The following is a 16,219-nucleotide window of genomic DNA, read 5'->3' as shown; positions in this document are numbered from 1 at the left end:
TTTAGCGCTGTCAAACGCCTAAAAATCTGTCTTATTTTGTTTTAAACACTAGTTAAACAGTGTTTTAAGTTTTTTTGTGGTAGTACAGATGTTTAGCGCTGTCAAACGCCTACAAAATCAGTCAGATTTCGTTTTAAACACTTGTTAAACAGTGTTTAAAGATTTTGTGGTAGTACAGTTAAAGTTTAAAGTACCTATAATAAATCATGGTTAAACCTTGTCTATCCCTACAAATGTCTCACCTAGACACATGATCGACCAGCTGCGTCTGCAACAGCAAGTTCTTCCCCGGCAACAGATAGTCGCATATGTTGTTCTGTGACGAGCGCACCGCGACCCCGTTACCCACGCACAGGGAACACCACACAACCTTCTACTACTAGCAGCGACGATGATGATGATGATGACCAATAGCTATAGAAGCACATTGATCGTCACTGGATTCTTAGATAGTCTCAAAATTCAGTAGAATAATAACAATCCTAACTAACATTATAAATGCGTATGTCACTGTGTGACTCTCCTACTATAGAATAGATTCAACATATTAGGTTTTGTATTTATTTCAGACAACTGAAAAACTTTAATACCGCGATGTAGGATCTTCATATTAAATGGCCTCGGTTCCATACAAGCTCTCTGTATTGCGCTTTTAGTGCCATCTGTTGGTTATATCCGGAACTGTCTGTCTGTCTGTCTGTTACTCTTTCACGCCAAAACTACTGAACGGATTTGAATGAAATTTGGTATACATATGGTCTAGACCCTGAGAAAGAACATAGGCTACTTTTTATTGCGAAACGGAGGTTGTAAGGGGTTAAAAGGGGGGGTTAAAAGTTGTATGCGAATACTTAATTTTAAAAGATAAAAATCTGGCGTAGTGGTTAGTGACCCTGACTGCTATGCCGAAGGTCGCGGGTTCGATTCCCGGCCGGGGTAGATCTTTTTTAAATAAACTTTATATTTAAGCAATTGATGAGCAATAATTAAACATTTTGTTCTAGCGTTTTTGAAACTTCGATCTGTGAGTGGATGAAATAGAGGTTCATATTTTGTAAGAAGTTCGTCATTTTTGAAGATAAAAACATTATATTTTGTATTTAGGCACTACATAATCACAAAAAAATAATAATTAGCATATAAAAAAAAACCCAGTGTGGGGGTGTAATATAGGGGTTGAAAGTTTTATGGGTGTTGAGTTTTAGAAGTTTAATTTATATAGTAGCTATGTCCGCTCCTAGATGGCGTTGTCGGATCGGATATAGATCGCGGTATGGTTTGATTTTAGCTAATGTACTTTAGTTTGTATGTATTCGGAGTAAGTTTTTAGGTCCTCGAAAACAACCCAATAAACGACTGTACTTTTCAATACGAGGTTTCATTCATTGTCATTTGGTTATTATGCGTCATTATTGAAGATAAAATAAAACCATGAAACTTATTACGTAGGTGTTTTAGGAAAAAGTGCAGAGATTTTCTATACGGAATTCCCATGACTGACACGCACAGGCTAAACGTAGCGAAGGCACTTGAAATTAGGAAGGGACGTAGCTTAGGTACCGTATTTTCCCACAAAAACCAGAGTTAGCGGTTGAAATTCGGTATTAACTAAGGCTGTTTTTAACAGCATGCGGATTTGATCACGCACGCGGGATTTCCCCGCACGCGTTCATACAAGTATTCATTGTAACGCGTGGAATATGCACACGAGATGCGGGAAAATGGCGTGCTATCCCACGTGCGTGATGAAATCTGCATGCTGTTAAAACAGCCGTAAAGCTTAGTTACAATAGGATATTGCAAGATACCTAGATGTTTTCAATCTAACATGTCTGCACACCTTAGTAAAGTTATGGTTTTGTTTTGAAAAATGGGAGTTAAAGTGAAAAAAAATAAGTAGTATGAAAAAAACCAAAACTGCATAAGTTAGATGCTTGAAATTAAACATTTATAAATTACTATTCTGCCATTGCTATACAAGTCTTTGCTCAATGAAGTCAAGAAAATCATTTTTAGTCAAGTATCTTCGTACCTATTTGTCAACTTTCATCTAATTTAATACCACCATGGCATGTTATTGGGTAGGTAGTTCGGGAGTCGTCCACGGCAAAATAATTTTAAGGCGAAGCGAAGCTCGCGGGCAACAGCTAGTACTTATATAAAAACTAGTTTTCTAGCTTTTGACCACCTTTTTAGGTTAGGGCTTGTAGACAAAACTGACGTCGCATGGAAAAATCGGCGACTGTTTTGGAAGATTTGCCATATTATTATTTTTGTCGCAGTTTTGTGTACGTACAAGTCCTAAGGTAGATGAAAGCAGTATCGGTCTACATGGTTAAACCTCGTTTATCTCTACAAATGTCTCACCTAGACACATGATCGACCAGCTGCGTCTGCAACAGCAAGTTCTTCCCCGGCAGCAGATAGTCGCATATGTTGTTCTGTGACGAGCGCACCGCGACGCCGTTGCCCACGCACAGGGAACATAAGACGTCCAGGACTTTGGGGTCTCGACCGTGCTTCTCTAGGAGGGATATGATGACTTTTATGTGCTCGTCCTGTGGATTTAAGGGGAGATTGGTTAATAACAAACTATTGGTTATTTAAAAGTTGAGAGGATGAAGTCTTGATAGTAATACATTGTTTCATATGAGGGATAAGGATACGAAATATAAAATGTTTAAGATCCACAAACGCTTGTCATAATTAATAACAAGGTTTGATGGACTTCAGACGGAGATCTCTGCTAGGCTATTAAAAGTACAATTGTCTAAAACTACAGCTCTTTTCAGAAAGACCGTAAATGTATTTAAAAATAATATATTGAGTAGAATGTGCGCAAGAATGTGTGTGTTATAAAATTCTGTTATTACTGTTTTTTTATGGTGTACATAATGTGTACTAAATATATATCTGAAATCGTATACTTATACTGAAATTACTTATTTGACGGTTTATAGATTTATGTTATCACATATCACAATTTACAAAGCCCACTTATGCAGCCCAGCCTTTCAACCTACAACAAAACTAATCACACATAAAAACACAAACCACCTACCCTCATCATATTCAGAGCTTCAGGTGAATCAATCAGCACACAATGCAGTACATCCAACATGCCCGTGCCCTCCCCCGAAGCCTGCGATCCCAGTCGAGAGAACAGCCAGTTGAGCCGGTTCGAGTTGGCGAACTGGGCACAGTTGGTGTGGTTGCCCTTTATGATTGCCGCTGTGGGGAGAGATAGGGTTTGTTTGTAAGTTTATGTTCTTAACAACGCTTAAAACAATGAAATAGAATGTTCCCCGAGCCTACGTTTTTCCTAGGGTTGGTGATATACATTTTTAATGATCTTGATATACATTTATATATCTTGATGGACTCGTCTGTATGTTGGTGAGTTAGGAGTGTAGAATTTGAGAGATAAAAAAGAAAGATAGCCAGTACTACACAAAGGCTAATTCATACAACTGTTTAGTGCTTCGAAATATTATTATGTCGTCTCGTAAAAATGTAATTAAATTCATAATAGTAGATAGAATCTCTACGGTTTACTGAACGGTTTTATGGTTTTCTGCAAGATATAACATTTCAGTAATACATAATGCTGCCTTTCTAACGTATTAATTTCGGTACTGTAATCCGTTTCTTCTGTGCATTATGGAGTATTTGTAATACGCACCTAACAGCTGGTACAGATACGCGGAGATCATCTCCCAGCTCTGGCCACACTCATCGCCGGCCAGGAAACCCGCCAGGAAACCCTGCAATTTACATGAAATTTAATATTTGACATGAAATTGTTATAATTATTTGTCGATTATCCAAATATTAATAATCAAGCGTCGTAATTTCCTGATTGTTATAGATTTTTGTATAAAATTTTATCGAGGATGCATCCTTTTGATAATTTAATTACTTTTTAATAAGATTGATATTTGATAGAATAATTTTGTGTTTTATTTTTTAATACATTTTTCATCGTACATCTGCGCAATGCGTAGCGCTAACGATAGGTGTTAAGTTTCTACTGAAAACCAGCTGCTGAGCTGGTGCCTTTTTGACGTTATGAACCTTTTATCTCATCAGATCCATACAAGTTACGTCAAACTTGACAAGTGTGCGACGCTACTAAAGGATTATTAGTCGCTAATGTTCGGTGGTGGTAGCCCCGCTGTACCTGCGACGTAATAACATTAATCTTGTCAATCGCCTCCAGAATCAGATTGAGGATGCCCTCCTCTTGGAACAGGTCCTGTCGGTTGCGCAGCGCGCGGAACTTGTTCTGCTTCTCTTCGTGCTCTGGGGGGGAAAGTAAAATAATAATATAAACAGATTGTACATATGAAGAGAGTGTATGATAAACAGATATTGGAACCAGGAACTGATGTAACGATTTATTTGAAAAAATACCTGCTTACCTAACATAGGTACAGTCAGCTTTGGTTATTAGTAAACTATCGTAGGCTAGTTATAAGACACTAACAGCTACGCTTCATAATGCTTATCGCTATCTCTCAGAATGCTTGACATGACTCTCCCAGTCTGAAAATTTTCAAACTCATATCTGAGGCTTATATCCACCTGCCACCTTCTATAACTTATATACTCCCACCCTTACACCTATACCCACAACCCCTCACCCATATCCTCGTCGGGCTGTGCGAAGTAGTTGATGAGGTCCTCCAGACACATCACCATCTCCGCCAGGTTCACCGTCGCGAAGAACATCCAAGAGACAGTGTATTATACAGGGGGATACTTTTATTGAATATATACCGGTTTATAAAAAGAATCACCGGTTTAATGCTACATTTATGTTTAATAGGGTTGTTCAGTTGTCAAATAGCTTTCTTAGATTCATAAAGATGTCACTATCCCAGAAACTATGTCTCATAATAACCCTTTTTGTATAATATCAATAAACTTTGTTACCTGCGATCATAAGACACCAAGCCTTTTCATGGTCCTTCGAGCCGGATCCATATGTATCTGGTCATCAATCACAGTAATTGCAACACCCTGTATAGTCAGTAACACCCTGTATAGCTATAACCCTCACCCATATCCTCGTCGGGTTGTGCGAAGTAGTTGATGAGGTCCTCCAGACACATCACCATCTCCGCCAGGTTCACAGAGACATTGCGAGACAATGTGTTATACAGGAGGATACAAAAAGGGTATACCTACTAAGCCGAAAGGGCAAAATTGACAGATTCTAAACGGTTCAACAAACATCAACTGTCGATTGTCCCGCGATTAAGTGACATTGCCCGGTTTAATGCTACATTTATGTTAAATAGGGTTGTTTACCAGTCAAATAGCTTTCTTAGATTCAAATAGATGTCACTATCCCGAAAACTACACCCTTTTTGTATAATATCAATAAACTTCGCTACCAGCGATCATAAGACACCAAGCCTTTTCATGGTCCTTCGAGCCGGATCCAGACGTATCTGGTAATCGACCACAACATTTGCAGCATCCTGTATAGTCAGTAACACCCTGTATAGTCATGTTTGCCTCACCCATATCCTCGTCGGGCTGTGCGAAGTAATTGATGAGGTCCTCGAGACACATCACCATCTCCGCCAGGTTCACATCACATAACATCCCGCGGCGACGCAGAGACAGTGTGTTATACAGGGTGTTGTAAAAATTGTGTATTAAGCCGAAAGGGGGTGACTCAGGGTGTGATTTTGAACAACTTTTCAGCGTTTAATGCTACATTTATGTCTAATAGGGTTGTTCAGTTGTCAAATACCTAGCTTTCTTAGATTTAAATAGATATCACTATCCCAGAAACCACTTCGGTTTTTCAAATTCAAATCATTTAATTCAGACTCAAAGTCCATAAGTTAACACAATTAATATTCACAATCAAATTTAAACACAATAAAATACATATACATAAATTTCTAAAAAATAATCAATGATATTAAAATAATATTTTGACTGCAGCCCTGTGTATCATACTACAGTGGTTTAGGTACTGGCAGTCAAACCTTTCCGCGAATGTGCTCAGGATAGTGTTGCGGCTGGCGCGCACCCGGCGCAGCAGTGACGTGCAGCGCGCGCGCATGGTCGCGGGGAAGCACTGCACGCGCGCCTCCGCGAACATGCCCGACGCGCTGCAGAAGCGCGGCAGCCCCAACAGCATCCTGAACGCATTATTGTATTGGACCCGTAGAGCGCTGTACTGTTTCTGCGTATAACTCGCCCACAGACTGCTCGTGTAGAACGAAGTACAAAATGCTCTGAAAAGAGTGATTTTGACGTCTCTTGAACAGCGTGCAAATCTGCGGGCTATCATATTCGCACGAACAGACAACGCCCTACGCTCCCTTTCTATGTCTACATCGTCTTTCAGGTCCGAGGTTACAACATGTCCTAGATATTTAAACTTAAACACTCTATTTAGAGGACACCCGTTAAGTTTAATGGCTGGTATGTCATGTAGATAGTTACCTCGGGCCTGAAACACCATGCATTCACTTTTTTTTACATTATAAAGTAAGCCGTGTTCGAGCGCGTACTGTTCGCAGATGCCAAGCAGCTCCGACACCCCGCCCGCTGAGGCGCTCAACAGTACCATGTCGTCTGCATAGCTAATGTTGTTAAGGCAAACTCCGCCAATATGGCAGCCAACATGAGTACTGCTGAGCCCCTCAATCAGCGCGTTCATGTACAGGTTGAAGAGCTTTGGAGAGGTCAGCCCCCCCCTGCCTCACCCCGCACTCCAACCTGTACGGATTCGAATAAGCGCCTGACCACCGAACGACGTTAACCTGGTTCAGGTACCAATATTTGAAAATGCTTATAAGTGCCTCTGGCATTGATGTTTTATGAAGCTTTTTCCATAGTGTGTCGTAATGAACCAGGTATAATATCAATAATCTTGGCTTCTACTAGCAGCGTTCCGATCATAAGGCCACCACACCTTTTAATGGTCCTTCGAGCCGGATCCATACATAGATTTGCAACACCCTGTATAGCCAGTAACACCCTGTATAGTCAGTAACACCCGTATAGCCATAACCCTCACCCATATCCTCGTCGGGCTGTGCGAAGTAGTTGATGAGGTCCTCGAGACACATCACCATCTCCGCCAGGTTCACCGTCGCGAAGAACATTGAATGGCGCCGGTTTTCCTGAAGGGTCTCTAGGCCACTGTGGAAAGATAAGGGATGAATTAGTGAGTGTAATTTGTTTGATTTACGCAATGTCGACTTTAAACATATTGCTTTTGCATTGCTGTGACAGTATATGAACAGCAGAAAGAGACTGACATAGATTTAATGCCGACATTAGGTAATATTCATTTCTGCAACTCGGCATTAGATACATGGATGTAGGTGTTGGGAGAAATATTTATATTTTGGAAGAGAAGATGCGATTGGATCATATTAATCATCATAAATTCATCAGGTCAGTGGTCAGTGATCCCAGTAAACTATGTTGTTTGACCAAAATTACCTGAATAAACGACACAGACTTCAAGATTACAGTGATGCACCAGCCAATCAAGTACTATGTTACCTCAGTAGCATTGCTCTCTGAGATGGTCTCTGGATCTGTGCCCCTGACTATACTATGTAGGAAATAAGAATCAAGGGTGTCCCACGCAGAAAATACATTCTTTACCTCCCGTAAAACGAGGCTTTCAGGGCTCGCCACCGGTGCTTCACTTGCTTGATCTATGTCAAGCAAAAGAGATAACATAACAAGCATTATATTATGAGAAGTCTAGTCCGTCGTCGCCATCTTGCCCTCTTCGTGGAGGCACCAGGGCTCCCACGCTCTATACTACACGCTGCGAGGGCGTCCCACGCTCTATATACTTATGCGAAGCATATAAGTGCGAGGGTGTCCCACGCTTACTTGATGAACTTGGTGAACAGCGACGAGCACTTTCTGATGACGCGCGCGGTGCGCGACTCCTCCTCCTGCGAGCGGGAGAAGTCCAGGCCGTCGTCCATCTTGCCTTCTTCGTGAAGGATCGCTTGCTTTTCTTCCACTTTGCCCAGGCCTTTTTTCTTGGTTTCGTAGGACTGTAGAGGGAGAGGGTAAGATGTGAGAGTTTGTTTAAATTATTGCATAAAAATATGGTAACAATGGGGTAGTCAGAGGTGAATCGCAATTGGGTGTGCAACTGTGCAGGCTTCTATTACAATTTAAGATACATACTTATAAGTATTTCCAAAATTATATAGTCAGCCGATACGGGGTGGCTTTAAACAAACGATTTTTGCTGAGTTGCAGAAAGAAGCTTTAAGCTAATGTCAACATTGAATGTATTACTGCCTTGCTACGACAGTATGAAGAGAGAAAGATATACGTACATTAAATGTTACATAGACTTAATGTTGACATTCGTTTTAACTTTCTTTCTGCAACTCGACATTCAGCTTGCAGCACTATGATTGACCGTATTGTCCTTCAGTTTATGTTTAGACTGTAGATTTACTCATACGAAAAACTAGGCTTAAAAGACAACACTAGAGCTGGACTAGCGTTTGTCACCAAGGTTGGATTATCTAGTCAGATTAGCATCAGTCACTGGCAGATTGCGCTGGCCTTATAAGGGTATAGAATAGTATAGAAGGATAAAGGCTTAGGTAGATATACTGAGAAACTAGGCCTCAATATAAAGTGACGGATGGTGACGCAAGTATTGTGTGGTATGTTTTTATTATGTACTTAACGTTACCGTTTAGTCGACGCATCGACAATGCAAACACAATGCTCAACATCAGTCCTCTTCCCAATTTAACTGACCTTATAAGACAGCCACAAACTAGACTCCGAGTGCTGCACAATGACAGTGGAGTCTCCATACTTAATGATGGGGGCGCCGATGATCTCCAGGTCTTTGTCTTCTAGAACTACTTTCTGGTCATCCTTCTCTTGGCGGAGGCAGAAGGCACAGGAGGCCGTTGTGGCTTCCTCTCTGGGGGTGGGAGGGAATTAGTGTTAATACACTCAATTAAAAAGTTCCAGAGATGTAATATGGAACGTCAATGGCAGGTGGAACTCTTTCATTTCTATGCTTAGAAACCCATCTGAGGAATTAGTTTTGGTGATTGTGACCATTTACTAAGCTAAGTTTCCGAATATTCTTTTCGAATTTAAAGCCTTTGTCATAAACCAACTTGTACCCTTATAGTCGAGACATTCAAAACATAGGTACGTACAAACAAAGGTGCTTATGTTATTTTTCTCAGTAACATTTATTAAATGCTACTGAGCAGCTGAAAGTGAACTAAATCGCTTGAAAATACGATGCACAAAATAATATAGCTATTTACTCTATTTATGTGTTTATAAAACCCTTATACTATAAACACTGGAAAAAAATATTTTTGCTCATAACACCAGAAAAAAACCCTTCAGTCCTACTAGAACGGCAATAAGGTGTGAATCTATCAGTTTACCAGTCGAAGCTACTTAAAAAACAAAACACAACCCAAACCCAACTCACCTGCTAACCAAATACAGTTCATTCTGGTCGTTAACAGCCAAATACCGGCCAGTAGTGATATGCCTGATCCTCATTGGGTGGTACCAGTTGATGAACCCCCCAGCCCACTTCGTCCTAGCTAGTTCCAACCTCCATAGAGATCGAGCTTGAGACATCACTGAACCTCCTTCGTAGACCACGATGCTGAAAAGAGGTTATGGTTTGAAGTTGAGGATGGATGGAAACTTTTGTTGTGTGTGGGTAGGAAGTTCCTATTTTGAATTTGGTGGTTTTAAAACGAATGTGTTGAGGTTAGATGGATTATTTTCATGTAATGAGGATTGGAAGTTATTTTTTGTATTGGGTCGGTTGTTAATCAAATGTATGTCTATAAGTAACAACTATTTCTTAGGTACCTATAGGTATACGTTCAACGCACCCAGGACAGTAAGCGACTGATGCTCATCTGCTTGGATACGCATAACAGGGCTGAAAGTACAGCTTTCATCATTCCCTGACTGTACCTCATAATTATTAATTTCATGAGCATAGCTAACAGACACTACTTATTGTGCTGTAACTTTCACAAGCCTATGTCACAAGAATAGTCGGTCGTTGACTTCAGAAAAATCGATATCCACTTACACAATCCACACCCATTATTTTAATAACTCCACATTGCTTACAAAATTATATCCTGGATACTAAGGCTGCGTTTACAGTAGATAAAATGTTAGTCGCCGACTGAGTTAGCGGTGGCGTATCGGTTTAGTATGCCTAGTGTTCACAGTTTGCTAGTTTTCACACACATATAGTAAGAAGTGAGCAGTTTGCCTACTGGGAATACAGCCTTAGGTGTATGGTAAACTGTGTCATTTACGAAGTATCTATCAATTATATATATGTAGTTATTAATATAAACTGTATTTAACTGAATATGGACTGTAAAAAAAAACAAATATAAAATTTTATAAGTGACTTGCCGAATGTCTTTTGTGTATAAAACAACTTTAATTAAACGCGAATTGTAAAAAAACGCAATTCCAAACTGGACCAAATTTTTATTTCACGAGTTCAGAGTGCAATTTAAATTGTTGTGCATTTCGGGATCATCGACCTGCTGTTCTAGGGTAACAATCTGAGGCTATTATAATCTCACCTAGAAAGTAGATTAAGTCCTTGGATCTTGTAAATCAAAAATAACTTATTTTCTTAAAATAAACACTTTCAATTTTAATATATTTTTTTTTGTTTTCAGAACAATATAAAAATCATACTTTAATACACCTTTAGTACAGTCCTAAAGTAGTAAAAGTGCTAACACAGGTAATAAATTTAGCAAATTACCCAACAATCCCCATTACTTATGCAGCTTATTTACGCTGACCTAGCACAGGAGGCTTTAGTTTAGTTCTTCCTTGAAAATAATTATATATGCGGGCAGCATTAACATTTTAATCTGTTTTCCCTTAGCAAGAGCTTTTGTTAGAGGTACTCCAACCTAAATATTATAACGGTACTTAGTTAAATATGATCGTACAGAGATTATGCACATGTAAACTTTTCAATGACTTGTATGTAACTACTGAGTACTACTTACTTTATACTCAATGGTTATAAGTGTTATAACACATTTTATAAGGCAGATAAAGTTAATAATTAACTAGGTATATGTAGATATAGGTAATTATTATATTAGCCAGAGAGATAAAATAAGTTTGAAGCGCCCAGGGTCAATTCTGACTATACAGAATAATTATAGTATAATGACCAGTTTTCTGCGTGTTATGAGATATCTCTTCACTAAGCGATAGAGGCCGAGTTAAATATTCCAGAACCTACTTAAAATAATTTAATTAGGTACCTACAGACTTTTTTGTAAAACGCAGAAACTTCTATGGGTTCGATACTCACTTGTGTTGTCCCTCGTTGGACCAACTGCTCGGTATAGTGAGACATTCGTCGCCTCCGTGGAAGAAACTGCAATACAAATAAATTAGCTATTAGTACTTACATTATTTAGAAAGTATAAGTAAGTTTATAAAGTTGCCGTATATTTTAACGGTGCGTTTTTTGCTTTGTGGTTTTGGCATCGCCCCGCAAAGATTTTGCCTTTAGCAAGTCTTTTCTGCAAGATTTTTTACGGACGTACTTTATCCGGGATATGCCGGTCTCGTTACAGTGGTATCAGTATATCTGTAACTATACTATAGCTGAAAACCAGCGCTATGGTTTATCATAGCACCAAGCTGAGCTAGAACCCGTTTCACCCTTGCTCATTTTCCTTTACCTTTTTTATTATTTATTTTTGTGTTGTTCCCGTGTGTGTGTGAAATAAATGTATTTTCTTTCTTTTCTTCTTTCTTTCTTTCTATACGGACAGTGGAACAACGTACCGCAACACGTCGCCCCCGAACACGTATCCGACGTACTTCATCCGGGATATGCCGGTCCCGTACGGCTGCACGGACCAGTGTGTCACGTGGAACGATGCGTTCACGATGGAGACTTCGTTCTCTTTTGTTGTGTGCTGGAAGAGAGAGCATATGTTGTTAGGTTGTCTGGAAGAGATCTAATTATAGAATATATTATCAAACTCTGGTTTTGCTTTACAGGGTATTGGGTAAATGGTTTGGAAACTAACTTTAGATTTGCATTTAGAACAAATTATAGCAATCCTAATCAAGCTATTTTTCGATTTTTTGGAAATTGGGTAAAAAAAATGTTTACACCCTTATTTATGAGCAAATTTTAATGTCGTTGATTGAAAGTTGTAGTTACTCAACGACCATCACACAATGTATCACACACTTTGAACTTATAACACCCCTCTTTAGACGTCAGTGGTTAAAAATAATACTTACCAAGTACCGCTCAGTAGCGACAGACACGAGGATCAGGTCGTCTCCGACACGCACCTTCTCACCCTCAGATCTGTGGAGATATGGCTTTAGTCAGTAACCAGCGTGGAACGCCCGCCGGACCTTATAAGAAAAAATATAACGGATGGGGGAACATTCTATAATCTCTACGGTTATGGTTAAGGATAATAACATTGATTATGAAGATTATTTATTTTATTTTAAGCAAAAAATCGTTTGGTGTAATTAATGAGAACCAAGTCTACCTTTGTACCTAAATTATTTTTTACCGACCCGTGCGCAATCTCTTTGATCTTAAGACTCAAGGGTGAAAATGAGGTACCTACTTAAGTACCTACGTAATACTTAGGTCCTGAGAAGCACCTACCTACTACCTAGCTGGTTTCATTTTCCATTCGTTAGTGGATAAATCGACACTAGGTAAGTATCTTTGGGTAGGTACTTACCTTAAAATATTTAATAGCTACAAATACTTTAACTGATAATTCTTATTTTTATTATAAAAACGTCACGGATAACTTTGATATCACCAGAATGACAAATTACGACCTTTTATTTATTTATTCTTCATTGCACAATATACAAAAGTAATTATGTACAATCAGGTGGATCTGTGTGGTGTTTATCTTACAACAATACCTCGCCCACCCTGTATAAAACATCCCCCTATAACAACATCCTCACCTCTGCTTACTGGCCGGGTGCAGGGTCCACCAGCACGCCTCTCCCTGAGAGTGCTCCTGAAGACCCACATCGAAGGCCAGCTTGTCCTGGGACGATGATGTGGAGAGACAGGCTAGGTACTGGTGACAGAAACGGGTTTGGTTATTATGGTATCGTATTGTTGATGGCATGAAATTTGGCAATTTAGGAAGTTTGCTATAGGGTGCTATTTCCAGCAGAGATTTGCTATGCTACGTCGCTTTGGATGAGTTTCATATGCACCAATCATTTTCATTGGTGTAGTGGTGGCAGTAAATGGCATAAAATTAAAAGGCATAATTTCGAATGGTGAAGGAAAACATCGAGAGGAAACCTGCACAACTAGATCTAGATTTGTACTCTAAATGCATTGTATTCATTAAAAAACTCGCTTGCGAGTCACCTCTGACTACTCTTTCGGGGATTACAGTCGTGATTTGAACAATGTAGGTATACTGTATCGAATCGAAACTGATTTTGGGATGCTTTTCCTTTTCAGCAGAGAAGTGCTATGTTAAGTTGTTTTAAGGATGCATTTGATATCCACCAATCATATTCATTGGTCCAATAAGCATAACACTCGTTGAAACGGATTTATTTTACATCTTAGCAACTTAGTTGCATAGCACATCTCTGGTAGAAAGGAACCCTTATAGGTGGATTATTTGATTTACGCGAGTAACTTCGTAACTTGACCAAAATTTCAATAAGTCAATGACTTTTACACAGTCAGACTTAAGATCGGATACATAACCATTTGTACATTGCAACAATCACATTTTTTTGTGTAGATAGATATAAATATAAATAAAAACACTCACACCTTGTACTAATGTACTCCCTTGCGGGCTAGGCAGAGGTGCATTGTGTAGATAGGTACTTATATTATTTATAGTAGGTATAAACGCTTTTCATAGCTTTAGACATAAGTGCTGTTTATTGACCTCCCTGTCTGGTCTTTTAAGTTCGTTGGTGGAATGAACTGCCATAACTTGGGCACAAATCCAAAGCACAGCCATCACAATATGTCTTTCCATCACTACAAATGAGCAAACGTTTGGGTGTCTATCAAATTATTTCGGATAGGGTTTATAGTTATTGCTTATTTATTATTATCTGTAGGTCCTGCTAGGCTCTGGCAACGCTAAATTAGCAACAAAAACAATTGCCAACACTATTCGCTTCGCATAGTTGAGCCAGTTTTTGAAAAACTATGCGAGCTAACCTAAACTAACTTAGTTTAGCTCGCAGTGGACGCTCGCCTTTAAAAAAGCTTAGGGCTACTATCTGATACTGACATGGCACATTTTCAATTAAGTAATTATAATTTAATCTATCAGTAAAAAAAATATTGTTCCATCTTTTACCCGTTCCAAAGTTAGCGTTGCTAGACTCTAGCTACATTTCTGCAGTAAACACAATTTCCAATAGATACAAAGAAATGAATACATTTCATTTCGCATTCGATTCGATTGTATTCACAGGGGAATCAAACTTGCGTGTTACAAGTTATTGAATCGATTTGGCAAATCTCAAACGGTGTTACTTTGTGGCAAGATTTATTGCCAGATCGTTTGACGAGAACGAAAGTTTAATATCGTAATTTGGAACTACTCAAACGTCGATAATAACACGATTGATAAATTAAACAATCCGTTTCTGATCTACTTAGTGACATTATGATAACCTTTTAATATGTACTATAGGTGCTTAACCACAAGTTATTTCGTTAATTTATTTCAGTAATATGATCTTTCTTTACTCGATTTCATTGCATTAAGATAAAAAGATCAGACCTTAATCTTAATGTAATAAAGATAAAACTAAATCTTACCATGTCACTGTTGAGATGCCGAAGTAGGATGGCATTGCCGTAAAGCAACGTCCTATGTCCGGAACCGGTGCCTTTACCCTGTAACAGAAGACATCTTGTTTAGGAAAACAAAATGGCGCCAATGTATTTAAAATGGCCGCAAGTGGAATGATGTTTAAAGGAGTTTGATTTGAATGTGGACTGTTGTTGAGTTGAAGATTTAAGTATTTTTTTTATAATTTATTTGGGCTAAAGAGTGTAATACCAAGAATTAAATTATTGTTAACTTTAAGGTGCTCTCCCTAATATACAGCTTGTTTATTCGTGATGGTAGACTACTTATTATTAGTAAATATTTGTAAAATTTTACGTCAAATAAAGAACATTTTAATTTAAAATGTCTATGGTAAAAAAATAAAACCCATGTATTTAATAATATCATCAATTGTGCCATCTTGCAATACTTAATACAGTTTTTTTTTAATGAGTGCGAAAATTTTGAAGTTTAACCTAAACAGCATTAAAATACCAAATAAAAATAAGAAAAAAGCTCCATAAAGGCGTTAAATGTGACCTGTTTATAATGACAAAGCTTATGACAGCCAAAATATATCAAAAATCAATATTGCCTCAGAAAAACGTTAAGAATGGATAATGTATTGGTTTTTGTAAAAAAAGCTTTAATATTTTATGTAAGTAATTAACAATGATATTCGTAGGAAGTATATGTGTGTACCATGCCTATGTATGTTAGTGATAGTTGTTAAGAAGATATTAAACTTAATAACAATTAAAAAGGTTATAAGAATTTTTTATTTATGCAGAGTAATAAGAATAAGTAAGAATATTAAAAGACAAGTGACAGTATTTTTTTCGAAAACAAGACTTTCATGCATTTTTTACCACATTTTGGGATACTCACTAAATTTTCTTTCCCCTGGAAAAGTTAAAACACGAAAGCCATGTGAACGGGTAAATTTTTTTAACCACAGATTTAAAAAATACATTTTTGTTAAAAAAACAACGGACAAAAGATTTGCCTCTTAAAATCCTTTTAGGACAGAAATAGGAAAATTAATTTACATATAATTAAGTAGATATAGTTTAGTTTCAATATTGAAAATTACAAGGTAACTTTGGTTTTATAATTGTTAGACTCAAAATACTCCAGAAAAGCTCTTGAATAAAAAATAGGGTAAAGTGTGACCAAAATTTTGAAATGAACATTAACTTTTACAAAAATATAAGTACGTAAGTAAGATATTTATAATAATTCATGTGATGAATTGAATGTTGAAACAAAGTTTTGAAGCTTTCAAGCGTATTGGCTGGAAACCGAATTTAGAATCACAAAACTGAAAA

The 16,219-nt window shown here is 38.1% G+C and overlaps 1 protein-coding gene across 1 annotated transcript in view; it reads right to left on the bottom strand.

Moving 5' to 3' along the window:
- LOC105392640 (ryanodine receptor) overlaps positions 1–16,219 on the bottom strand; it is a 170,963-nt gene that overhangs the window by 126,593 nt on the left and 28,151 nt on the right. The window contains exons 5-18 of the mRNA XM_048632203.1: positions 15,780–15,794; positions 14,879–14,956; positions 13,027–13,145; positions 12,325–12,394; positions 11,857–11,990; positions 11,375–11,440; positions 9,482–9,664; positions 8,779–8,950; positions 7,882–8,051; positions 7,046–7,170; positions 4,181–4,302; positions 3,683–3,764; positions 3,062–3,231; positions 2,368–2,558 (exon numbers count right to left, since the gene is read on the bottom strand). Of these exons, the coding sequence (XP_048488160.1) occupies positions 2,368–2,558; positions 3,062–3,231; positions 3,683–3,764; positions 4,181–4,302; positions 7,046–7,170; positions 7,882–8,051; positions 8,779–8,950; positions 9,482–9,664; positions 11,375–11,440; positions 11,857–11,990; positions 12,325–12,394; positions 13,027–13,145; positions 14,879–14,956; positions 15,780–15,794 (1,697 nt within the window). The remainder of the gene's footprint in view (positions 1–2,367; positions 2,559–3,061; positions 3,232–3,682; positions 3,765–4,180; positions 4,303–7,045; positions 7,171–7,881; positions 8,052–8,778; positions 8,951–9,481; positions 9,665–11,374; positions 11,441–11,856; positions 11,991–12,324; positions 12,395–13,026; positions 13,146–14,878; positions 14,957–15,779; positions 15,795–16,219) is intronic.

The sequence above is a fragment of the Plutella xylostella genome, chromosome 31 (genome assembly GCF_932276165.1).
Source record: "Plutella xylostella chromosome 31, ilPluXylo3.1, whole genome shotgun sequence".
NCBI classification, from domain to species: Eukaryota; Metazoa; Arthropoda; class Insecta; order Lepidoptera; family Plutellidae; genus Plutella; species Plutella xylostella.
The sequence above is the reverse complement of the archived record's forward strand: the minus strand, read 5'-3'. Positions and strand labels throughout refer to the sequence as shown.